At 43.6% G+C, this 12,482-nt stretch overlaps 2 protein-coding genes across 2 annotated transcripts in view; one reads left to right on the forward strand and one right to left on the reverse strand.

Moving 5' to 3' along the window:
* smtnb (smoothelin b) overlaps positions 1–8,281 on the forward strand; it is a 45,190-nt gene extending 36,909 nt beyond the window's left edge. The window contains 12 exon segments of the mRNA XM_076099081.1: positions 722–907; positions 1,157–1,232; positions 1,419–1,451; positions 2,266–2,445; positions 2,690–2,752; positions 2,864–2,945; positions 3,038–3,214; positions 3,308–3,434; positions 3,606–3,757; positions 5,297–5,429; positions 5,431–5,474; positions 6,513–8,281. Of these exon segments, the coding sequence (XP_075955196.1) occupies positions 722–907; positions 1,157–1,232; positions 1,419–1,451; positions 2,266–2,445; positions 2,690–2,752; positions 2,864–2,945; positions 3,038–3,214; positions 3,308–3,434; positions 3,606–3,757; positions 5,297–5,429; positions 5,431–5,474; positions 6,513–6,681 (1,422 nt within the window). The 3' untranslated portion in view covers positions 6,682–8,281.
* A 156-nt stretch (positions 8,282–8,437) lies between these two features.
* Positions 8,438–11,087, reverse strand: selenom (selenoprotein M). Its single transcript, XM_076099092.1, has 5 exons — positions 10,876–11,087; positions 10,178–10,213; positions 9,987–10,021; positions 9,789–9,867; positions 8,438–9,177 (listed from the first exon to the last, which is right to left on the reverse strand). Exons 1-5 carry the CDS (start codon positions 10,969–10,971, stop codon positions 8,947–8,949), a joined length of 477 nt encoding a protein of 158 aa, XP_075955207.1. The 5' UTR covers positions 10,972–11,087; the 3' UTR covers positions 8,438–8,946.
* Between the last annotated feature and the right edge of the window lie 1,395 nt (positions 11,088–12,482).

The following is a 12,482-nucleotide window of genomic DNA, read 5'->3' on the forward strand; positions in this document are numbered from 1 at the left end:
CCACTTCAAATATTCTGGTAGATATTCAGGTTTACGTCAACAAGCTATCATGTTATGATTGTTCTCTTGGTGCTCTATTTCCTCTCCAGCATGCTCCCTCACTCCTTCTGTGGTGTACATACCATTTCTTCAGAGTTTATATCTGCTAATGCATTGTTCAAATCCTCGAGCCATAATGGTGTACTGTACCTATCGCATAAACTCTTGCTTCACAGCAGTTCAGTATCATTTGGACACTCGGTGTGTCAGTCACACTCCATGAAGCACGTTAACAGTAACTTGGCAGGGTTGCGCTCGCTCTCATGTGCTTACTGTCGCCCTCTCTGGTATGGCTGGAAGGCGGAGGGGATGGAAGAAATGATGAGATGTGGTGAGCTGGCAGTCTTGTTACAAAAAGAGATTATCAGAGGGAGCCTTCTTTACACTCTCAGGCCTATTATGGCTGCAGTGTGTTTAACCAAAATCCTCTTGGGCTTATTACGTCCTGAATGATAGCTAGCTTCAGTTTAATGTTTTTTTTAAAAACATTAAGTGTACAACATAAAAGCCTGTCCTCCAGGCTCTCAGATGGCAAAACACATATCCAGCGATGTGCTTTTCTTCTTTTTTTTAAATGAATATAGACAATGAATCTAATGAATGTAACCGTGCATCATTTTGCATGTCTGTATGTATGTGCTGTTGCTCACCTGTGTATGTTTGCGTTATGCGTCATGTGCAGGTGGAGACGGAGCCCGTCGTGGCCTCTGAGCCGGTGTTTTCAGCCGGACCGTCCGCGCAGGTGGCGTGTCACATCCCGATTATCCTCAACGGCTCCAGCACTCAGGCCAAACCCGACGAGCGCTCCGGAAAACTGACTGCAGAACAGCTGGCTGCTATCGAGGACGAAGAGCTCCTTGACAAAATGGTACTTAACACCCAAGTTATAATTCTGGATGATTTAGAGTTGAAAGCACCACTTTGTAACGAATACAGCGGCGAAGGTTTGTGTATAAATCACGCTAGCTATGTGAGGGTAAATTTGGAAAAGTTACAGCCCGGTGTGTATGCAGGATGCTATGTTTGAACTGCATGCATAAATAGAGCCATGCCACTTTGGCTTTTTGTGAGGAATGACTTCATTGTTTCCGTTTGTGTTTTTTTTTTTCTTCCACAGCTCGATGAGTCAAAAGACTTTGAGGAGAGGAAGATGATCCGTGCAGCCATGAGAGACCTTCGTAAGAGAAAGAGAGGTAACAGAACAAATCAACACAATCTCTTCTCTGTTACTTCAACCACATCAACCTTTTTGCTCCAATTATTTTGTCGTGACCGCTGCTTTCTTTCAAATCATCAAAGGTTGACACACTGCCTCGTTATACACAAGCCTGGTGATTTCTTTTATTTACCTACAATTTCTGTATCTATTCTGCACTCAGAGGCGATGCTGGGATGTACTCAAGAGGAACTAGGTAGGGCAGGTTGGTGTGCAGTGTGCAGTGACAATTGATCTTGCCTGCTTTTGTCTCTTTGCGTGCACCACCCTGTCGTCGTCAGACAAACAGTTGATCTCTCAGACGTCTGTGGTGGATGATGATGGTCGAAGATGTCGACAGTTTTGTTAACGTGCATGAATCCTGGTTTCACGCTCACCTCAGTGTGCTGCAATGTTGTTCCTGAAACGTCTACCACATTTAGAGCATTCTCTGTTTTGCACTGAGCACTCACCAAATGGTTTTCACCGCTAGTCTTGTTACATTGAGCTGACAGTTAACCATTTCTTAATCAGTGGCATTGAGCATACAAAAGGCACAAAAAAAGATCTAAATACTTAAAACTAGATGGAGAGTTTAAGAATAAATGTATAATACACTGCATAGTATGTTTAAAAACAATCTCAGGTAAAAGCTGGAGGAAGCACTGCAGGTGGTAAGGTACCAATATTCTGGACATTGCTGAACGTGGCACAGCCGGCCAAAGGGGACGATCGGATTGTGTTTGCTCTCTTTGTGCTGTGATGTTTGTGCAGTACAGCTTTGGCTTGGCTACTACCGCCTCCCACCTGTGGGTGTTTGTGTGTTCAGAGGAATTTGACGGTACTGTGGAAAGATCACCACAAATTTGGAAGCCCTGTTTTTAATCCATCTTGGTGGCAGTCAGATGAGGTGCTGTCAGTTTGTTTAGGACCTTTTGTCCTCCTCCTCCTCCTCCTTTTTTTTCCACTGACATCATCTCTCCACCTCTCCGTCCCCTCTCTCCTCTCTCCTGTCCTCTCCGCCAACCCAGACCAGAGAGAAAAGGAGCGCGAGACCCGTCTGCAGGAGCTCCGGCAGCAGAGAGAAGAGCGAGCGCAGAAAGGCCGCGCTGGGGTCGGAGCAGGAGAGGTGGTGATGCGGAAGGTGGAGAAGTCGGCGGATGGCTCCAGCCTCAGCCAAGTCACCAAGACAGACCGCTTCGCTTCATCAGGTAGTTTTGTCTTTTCTTATCTTTTCCTGTGCATTTCTGAACCTTCTTTGAACCTTACTTGAACCTGTTTTTAACCACTCAAGTCAACAAAGAAGTGATTCTTATTTTCCATTGCAAGGCAAAAAAGACATCTAGGGAAGTAAACAATAAAAGCAGATGAAAAACAAGGTGTAAGTAAACTGACTGTCATGAAACGGATATGTCCAATATGTTTGTAATTCAAAGTGTGTGTTTGTGGTTTTAGATGATGGGAGCAAATCAACACGCAGCACTGTCGTCGAGGCCAGTTATGTGCAGAAAACAGACAGTGAGTCATTCCTTTATTTTGCTCTCTGGATCTCTTACAATGCTGTGTACTTACTACAGTCATATCACCAATGTCATTCGTACGTCTGTGTGTTTGTTTTTTTAATCTCAGGAGGGACAGTCCAGTCAAAATCGTACAGCTACAGCTCTTCCACATCATCGTCCTCCTCCAACACAAGCAAAAAAGTGGGCAGGTAGGTCACGAAACCCGAGTGCCGTAAACACGCTGCTTTTAAAATCCCTGCACGTTCACAGATTAACTTCGCTGTACGTGTCCCCGCCTCAGTGTGTTTGATCGCGAGGATGACACATCGTCTCGCGGCGGCACCGGCGGGTTGGCCGCAGTGGAGCGAAGGCAGGCGGAGAAGCGCAAGGAACTGATGAGGGCTCAGACTCTGCCGAAGACCTCTGCCATGCAGGCCCGCAAAGCCATGATAGAGAAGCTGGAGAAGGAGGGAGGCGGGTAAGGAGAAGCGGAGAGGTGTTACTACCAAAGAAAGAAAAAGGAGCAGGTCAAAGCATGTAAATATTAACACAAACCTGACTTTTCTTTCAGCCCTGGAAATCAGGCGGTCGCCAAGGTAAACAAGGTCCAGCGTTCCACCAGCTTTGGTGTACCCAACGCAAACTCCATCAAGCAGATGCTGCTCGACTGGTGCCGTGCCAAGACTCGCTCGTACGAGGTGAGCCAAGCAGCCACGGCAACCCATCGTGTGTTTAGTGCTCATCTTTAGTGTCTAAACCTGATGATTAAAACGAGATGGGCTGAGATGATATTTTCCTACTTTGGGAATGTTTCCATCACGTGTATATATCAATGCCTCCATGTCTATTCTGTTTGTCTTCTACCTCAGCATGTGGATATTCAGAATTTCTCATCCAGCTGGAGTAACGGCATGGCATTTTGTGCCCTGGTGCACAATTTTTTCCCCGAATCCTTCGACTACGACTCCATGAGCCCCAGCAACCGCAGGAAAAACTTTGAGGTGGCCTTCAGCACTGCAGAGTGAGTACACACAGAAAACCCTGTTTGTCCCAGTAACAATGCCACTAACCACTTCAGTGCTGTTATTGTTGGTACATTTTGACTGCAAGGACTGTGTTGGAGCAACCACATCAGCTGCAGTGAACCTTCATTTTTGTTAAGCTTGTTGGAGAAAATGCAAAGAATATAAGGAGAAACTAGCAGAAGAAGCTACTTCGGGCTTACCTTTGCTCTTCAGCTTAGAGATGTAGACCTAAAATCAATCAAAGCAACTTTTCCCAAACCAACACACATCCCTTTCTTTGCATCATACAGATTTTTCACATCCTTCTCTCGTTTCTCTGTAAAAAAAATCCACCTGTAGTTTTCATTCAGTATTGCTCTTTGCCAACATCAGCTTGAGCCTGGAGCCTGGACCGAAAACACGTGGAAGCTCCTCGACTGATGTCCCAGTGCTAACATTCCCTGTCTCTCCCAGGTGTATCGAACCACCTCAAGGCTTCTACTTTAATTACTCCACCTCTAAACCTCCACTCTCCATCTGTCCTCTACTATGAGTAACTGCTGTGACACCCTCCATCTGCTCTAAACCAGAGACCCATGAGCAAACCCTCCCCAAACAGACACCAGGTTAAGAAAAAAAACAAACGGACGAGCTCTCCCCTTTTTACTCCTAATCTCTCTCCTCTCCCTCTCTCTTTCTCATCCCCATCACACCACTCTCACTTGTGATGCCCCCCCCACCCACATGTATATGTGTGTGTGTGCTCACATGCTCCCAGTAGGATCGTGTCCATGCTGATGTTGATATTATTCATGCTCTCAACACTGGACTGTCACCCAACCACAGCCCCCGTCTTTTCACCTTTGTGTTGCACTCTCTCTCACTTCCCCGGGCACTTCCAGCAGTTTGCTGTTATCTGGAATCCCAACACACACACTGTCACACACACTTTATCCTGTGCACCGGTATGTTTTTAGATTCACCATATGGTTGTGTCTTTTGTGTTTCTGTTGTTGTTGTTTTTTGCAGAATCCTTGTTGTTTTTTTCATCGTGTCTTATGTTTCTGACAGAACTCAGTCGTATTGAAATGGTCAAAGGTTGCACCGAAAAAAACAACAACAAACAAAAAGGCTAAATGAGCATCACCTAACGCTCATTTGACGTTTTGTTTTGTCTTATGTGTGTGTGTGTGTGTGTGTGTGTTTGCCACATACTGTACGTGTCATGATGTTCATGAAGCATGTCAACTCATGGATATATTTGTGTACACAGAGAATGTAATGTTATTGTTTCTTTTTGTGTCATTTCTCTCTCCCTCTGTCTTTTCACCCTGAATCTTTTTTGTTTGGCTGCTCACGACTTTATGTTTTTCTTCCCTCCTCCTTCCTCTCTTTCCCACACTTTGTCCTCTGTCTCTGTCCTGTTCTCTCTCTCTTTCTTATCTGTATTCCCCACTTCTCCTCCTCTTCTTTTTTTCTATCCGTTTGGGTCTGCCTTTCCTTCCTGTCCTCGCCCCCCCCCCCCCCCCCCCCCTCCCTGCTGGGTGCGGGCACAGGAAACTAGTGGACTGTCCCCAGCTGTTGGATGTGGACGACATGGTGAAGATGCGCGAGCCAGATTGGAAGTGTGTGTATACGTACCTGCAGGAGTTCTACAGGGGTCTGGTGACGAAGGGCCTGGTTAAAACCAAAAACTCCTCCTAGAGTCGCACCCCACCTTAAACTGAACCCATGGTGAGAGAGGGGGCAAACCTGCGAAGGAACCTCACTTTGGTTCTGAGCGATGGGGTGGAGGGGGTGTGTATGAGTGTGTGTGTGTGTGTGTGTGTGTGTGTGAATAACTGGATGTTTTAAGCAGCTGTTAGGATTTAAATCAAACATGATGGTTCAGAAAACTCCTTTATTGGCCACTTTGGATATTTGATCCTTCATGTTAATCTGAAGCTACCGAGGTCCAAAGTACCAAACATGGTGTGCGTGTGTGTTTCAGTGTCTCCATGTGTGCATTTCTGCATAGTCAGGCTATGGCCCAGGCAGAGAGCCAGGACCATCTGCAGCTCCACACTTTAAAAGGAACTCCTGTATCACAATGTTTCAAACAGACTACTTAAGAAACAAAGCAGAGAACAGAAAGGCCGGGTTGCCCACTGACGTTTTATCAAGTGTGAATTTACTGTTGTTTGTGCTTGTAAAGCCTTTTAAAGATACTGTAATATAGTACAGGATGATCCCATGTCTACAGTTCCTTAAATAACGAAACCAAATTCATGTTGTTGACATTTATTTTCTCATCCGAGAGATTTCCCCTCGTGCTGTTCCCGTTACTCCACACTTTGTTTAATTCCAACGTCTCAGAGGGTTCACAGTACGTGTAGATATGATGCCACCCTGTGGTCGCTCCCTGCATCGCTCACATGTGAGGTCTTTGTTCCTAAAAGTGTTTATTGAAACACCCTGCACTACTGGAGTTTATATATAGAGAGCTCATAAAGGGATTGCTACACAGTGCGTGAGAGAAAACAGAGACAAAAAAGGATAAAAAATAAAAAATAAAAAAATAAAAAGACAAGGAAGGACCTGAGTTTGTCAGTGCTGAGGTGTGTGTGTGTGCGTGTGTGTTTGGTTATTGATCTTGACGAAAGCACCTGATTGATGATTAAATATGAATAATCATGAACATCAGAAGAGAATATCCTCCATCTCTGGTCCTCGACCGCCCTATCTGTTCATCCTCTTTCTCACACGTACCGTCTCTTGTATGCTGTTCCTCAGGACCTACGCCAACTGCATGCCTTTACTGGAAGTGGAGGACATGATGATCATGGGTAATAAACCCGACTCCAAATGCGTCTTCACCTACGTGCAGTCTCTGGTCAACCACCTGCGCAGATATGAGATGTCCATGGGTCGGCCCTGTGACCTTCTGACCTGTGCTCAGTGAGTGTGATGCCTAGACGTGGCGTCACCCGGCCCCTCCCCCTTCTTTCACAGGCCCTGAAGCCCCCCCCCCCCCCCCCAGCTCCATCTTTACCTGATGACCGCCTCCACTGACAGGCTGCGTCACAGAGTTGCTCATCTCTGATGGACAAGATGGGGATTGTGTGTGCGTGTGTGTGTGTCAGTGTGTCATTTCGCTTCTGATCTTTGTTGACAGTGGTGATGTGTATTCATTATTTCATTAACACAAAGTCCACCTCTCTCCAGCACGAGAGCGCCAAAGTTTTTATAAGACTACCTATTTAAAATTTTACATTGTTTTTGTATTTAGCTTTGTACAAGGTAATATTTAACATGCAGTAGTCGTGTCACTACGCTAGTGTACTAAAAAAACACTGCAAGAGAGAAAAGAGAAATATTTTATTTCAAAGGGGAAATAAGTATTTCCCCTTTGAACTTATTTATACCTGCATTTTCCCTGCTACACGTTTGTACTTTGCTGTCATTGCTGTTGGTAATTCCACAGAAGAGGAAACGTATACCCAACCAAATGCTGCAGTATTTGGTTTTCAATTCGGTACTTTTGAACTTTTACCAAATTTTGGCTGCTTGAAGTATTTGAATTAAGTTATTACTATTCTCATGTTGATGTAAAGAATTTTCATATCACTATTTAATACATGATCATAGAGATGTTCTTTCTTCATTGTTCAATTGTTTTGAATAAGCTCACATTTCTGAACTCTACAGTGCTACTAAGAACATGTTTAAATTAGATTTTGAACGTTGTAGCCCTCCTGTGCCTCTGTGTCGTCACACTATTCTAACAGGGAAAATGCTTGCAGTCAAACACGTTCTTCATTCAGGCAGAAAGAAAACAAGAGTGGGTTGTAGCCTGACATCATATAGCTGACTTTTATCATTACGTGATGCTTCTTAGTGCTTGACTGACGACATATGTGCAAAAGAAAAGTGTGTACAGCAGTGCTGCCATCATCCAGCAGCACCGCTGACAAGCCCTGCCCAGCACACTAACACACAGCTCTTTTAGAGGCCTCTTCATTTATGCCAGTAGATTTTTTTTGAAATATCATATTTTTTATTTTGTTAAGTGTGTACCTTTTTGCTTTTAAAGGTTTTGTTTAAAGTGTGTCAATAAGCTCAAGATATCACCTTGTTTTGTGAAACTAATTATGGTCACTTTTTGGACAAGTTAAAGGGCCTGATGAAAGCCGGCTTTCTGTTCCTACGTGAGTAATCATGACTGAACATAACTGCCAATTGTATATTTTACAACATGAAGCTAATGAAAATTTTGAAATTGCGATTTTTATTCCGCTTGTAAAATTAAGAGTCCTCTGAGAAGATGTTGAAAATCTGACGGTTTCAGGGCTGAATGAGCTGGATGAAACTTATTTCGTTAAGCTCTGTTTAAGTAGATTTAGAGAAATTATGAGGATTATTCCAACGCTGCCAACTGAAAAAAAACATACCTTCCACAGAGCAGTGAGTGCTGTAAATAAGAGCTTAAACACATTATAATTTCATGTTTCTGTGCACCACAGTTAAATGTGAATTGAAATTAAACCAATTTGTGAAATGAATGCGTTTGTTTTGATAATTGCTCTTAATTGTCTCATAACCACAAGAGTATTCCTATCGAGTGTTCAACATGCTTTCATTCATACTCAATAGAACTGCCATATCTTTATCTCAACACAGCAAGGACAGGCGATGAGATGATTTTTTTTTTTAAATATTTTATTATTTTCCTCCGCTTGAATCCTCTTGTGTGCATCAGTCAAACCCACCAGAACATGTAGCATCAGCCTCAGGCCAGTCAGGCAGTTTTCAGCCTGAGGCTTCATTCAGTTTCACAGTAGGTCGGAAGCAATCAGACACACAAGGGGACCTCAAGTGAGGCAAAGACTCTGAAGACCGTTGACACACGACGGGACAAAGAACATACACACTTCCAGTCTTTGTGTCGAGAGTAGAAAAGCACTCACAAAGCAGCCCGTTGGGTTATCATTGCTGCTAAATTAAGAACAAACATCAAGAACAATATGTGCATTCAGACTGTGGACCTTTCAAAGGCCTTTTGCCAATGCTGAGATAGTGCCCTTGCCCAAAGGCGAATCCATGATCTGCTGGTCTTATTTTGAAATGACAAGCATTTATGTCATCAACTACATTAACCAGCTGGTCATGGAGCAGCTATGGGGCTTTAGTGGCACTGTGAGATTCTTACTTTTTCACCACTGACGGGTTATAGGTCAGTATGCTTGGCTTCTGCTTTGGGCTCCGAGGAGGCGTTGTCTGTGGCAAGGGAGGCAATTGGGGATTTGTAGGGCGGCTCGTCTTTAAACGGGCTGTCTTTGGCAGGAGAGAAGCGGAACTCCTCCGGCACGTCGGCCTCAGGGTCGGTCTTCTTGTAGAAGCCCAGCTCGCCCAGCAGCTCGTTGATCTCAGAGCGACTCATGTCAGACAGGGCGATCCGCTGTGGAGGGAAGACACATGTTAAATTATAGCTCCAGTTTAAATGTAGTTTTCCGTCAGTAGCTGTTGATGCTGCAGTGACCTGTAACTGGACATCAGGTGCCCCAACACATGACTTCACCTTAATGTTAATGCGGTTTTGTGTCTCCTGGATGTGTTACTTAGCAACAGTTTGATAGGAAATTTGCCATAACAGCTTTAAAAGGTGAGGTCAGTCGGTTTACGGCTGGTGTAAATTCTGCCCCCAAGTGGCCAAAAATAAAAGATCAATACAGCTATAAATTATACCTTTATGTCTTAATTTCACTTTTGGAAAGTGAAATTAAGCAACATTTATGAAGGAAAACAGCTGTTTTAAATGTATGCTTAAAGCCCCTGTGTGTAGGATATTAGAATGGACTGTAATAATTGGTGCAGAAAGACCCCATCCCCCCCACTTCCAAAGAGAATGAATGGGCTGAAACAAACACATTGACTGATTGACATCATAATTGTCACATTATATTGTATTATAGATGCTATAATCACATTTAAAGTGTACATATAGAAGCTTTAATATATTTTCAAACAAGTAAAATGCAAATATAAATACGCTGCAACACAAAGACTTACATCCAGCTCTTCATAATAGTGGTTCAGGAGGACAAGCTCAGGGTCGGCCCCAGGAATGTGCTTCATCACCAGGTTATGGCTGAGGGAGTGATGGTCAAGGATTGGCACAGAGAGAACAGACTGCACTTTTTGCAGTGTGCAATTTATAAACAGACATACAAGAACAAGTAACAGCAGTGCACGTGAGCCAAAGGATACTAAAGAGGAATGTCCTGGACCACAAAGGCTTTGACCTGCAGACAGAAGGTGGGGGGTTAATGTTTTTTCACTCAGAGATGGTTTCGGTGACAGATCTGTGGGGGATTAGTTGAAACTCTAGATGTGAAACGCAAAATGTTTCTCAGTGAGCAAACCCTTCTGTACCTGTTGATTACATGAGGGACACTTACCTCACTGAGCCTGTTCAGCTGTCATCCTCCACAGGACTGGAAGGAGAAAGAACATCAGATTCAGGAAATGGTTAGAAGCAGCTCTCATACTTTGGAACCGAGTTCGTTTCCTTGTTCAAGTCTCTTCTCTGGTGTTGTGGTGTCATTGCAGCGTTGCTTTAAGGGGCTCAGATTCAGATGGGCTATTGGGATGGCTGCCTCGCCCATTTTTGTAAAAAAGAATTTGAATAGCAGCAGGTGTGACTAACCCAACAATAGCTTCGGTGATGCTGGCAGGGTGGTGACTTGGTGACACCCTGGGGGAACATGGTTTCCCACAGTAAGAGGTGTTGAGTTACACTAACTTTCTGCAGGATTCAGACCTTCAGCTACACGCCCTCAGTCCGTTCTCAACTACCCTAAGTAATTGATATCATTTTAATCGTTATTACATAAAACAATGTGTTGTCTACAAAGCCCGTGTGCTTAATTGGGTTGTAACCTACACAGCTCCGCTTGTCATATTCCCCCGGTAGAATCACTCACGCATGCGCCCATTCACGGACATTTGAGTAATAAAACGCATCTAATCACACATTTAACCAAATCTAACTCAGAAGATGAACTCACAGCCTCGGCCCACCGTCACTGTAAACACATGTATTTAGCCTAACCCTCGTATGAAGAGCGGTATCATGAACGCTACAGTGTTACTGTACCTCCACTCTCGCTTTCGCCATTCCGTCCAGTTTCTTCATATCCACATCGTGAGCCGAGGCGCAGTGAAGCAAACCGGCCAGCACGATCAGCCACATTGTTTCTCCTGGTTCGGGTCGCGGACCAGGACTCGCTCTGCTCCAGGACCAGTACCTGCAGATGTCTGTGGGTAAGTAACGCAACTCAGACGAGAGATGATGTGTAGCTATGTCACGTCCGGACCTCTTGCCACGTCAAGAGAGAGGAGATGAGAGGGGAGGGGAGGGGAGGGGAGGGGGAGGGGGAGGGGGGGGGGGGGGGGGCACGCTCATTGGTTATCTGCGAGATCTCCATTAAAATACAGTTAATCCCATAGATTTGATATGCAGTCTATGATTAATCCTCGCAAATGTAAGAGATTACCTAAAAAAAACAACATACGCAGGCTGAAATATTGTCAATTTATTTTCTTTCTTTATTTTAAGACCGTGCAAGCAGAGGATGGCAGGTGGTGTTGTGAAGTGGAGCTTCTAAAGACGACCAACACACGTCTGGGTTTTTTACGGAACACTTTTACTGTCTGAAACTGCAGTATAACAACTGTTACAGTAAACAGAGCGCACTCTTGCACCCGACATCTAGGTTATTTCTTTATTATAGTAAAAGCACTTCCTATTTCATGCTCTTCACAATAAAAGTACACATGCAATCAAACAATTTACAACAGGTGGGCTGAAATTGAAGTAAAGATATTAATACATATAGGGGTTTATGTGGTAAACTGATCTTGAGGGCAATGAGAGACTCGAGAGAACTCTTTACAAAGTGAATCATGTGTTCCTACATTTAGGAAGAGTTACCTGTCATGATAATAAACAACCTGTCGTGAAATGTGATGTTTACATGTTAAGTGATTTTATCAATAGAAGGCTATAATGGAAGCAGATCAATTTAACACATTTGTTTGGCCTGAGCTGAGTTGAAGTACATTTGTCAAAAAGATGATGTTTGTGTGTGTGTCTTTAACAACAATGCAATTGTTGACTATTGCTCAGGTAAGACATTCATGATCAGATCCAGATTTATATTATGTCAATATTATGTCAAACACATAGTGGTTGAACACTTTAGCGTAGTGCAACACCACAAGCTTATGAATCACCACAAAATTGAACTAATGACACAGTTTCAATAAAAACTGTATATTATAGGATTTACAGAGGCCGTGTTTAATGATGGGCTTCTGGATTGTATTATATTGAACAGTGTGGACAAGTATATCTATTGTTTTTCAGATTTTCCAAACGTTACTCCATGAGACAGAATTTTAGCGGTCATAAGTCGAAGATTTCAAAAGCATTTCAGGAAACCACAGATGTGAATTTGGTTTGATGAGTTGCAAATGAACATTAATTAGAGCAAAACTGAAGGGATATAATGAGGAAAGCAGCAAAGAATAACCATAACTACAGGTTATTACACACACACTGACCTAAATACTGCACAAAAACCTGTGATGTCATTTAGTGTGATTCATTACAGAAGAGAAAGACACACAAGCAGCACAAATAGGCCCGTGAAAGGAAAAAAAAAAGATTTCTATAACTCAAGATTTTAGTATTCAGCTTAC

Source organism: Anarhichas minor, unplaced genomic scaffold (genome assembly GCF_050575085.1).
Source record: "Anarhichas minor isolate MPS153535 unplaced genomic scaffold, ASM5057508v1 ptg000025l, whole genome shotgun sequence".
In the NCBI taxonomy this organism is placed as follows: domain Eukaryota; kingdom Metazoa; phylum Chordata; class Actinopteri; order Perciformes; family Anarhichadidae; genus Anarhichas; species Anarhichas minor.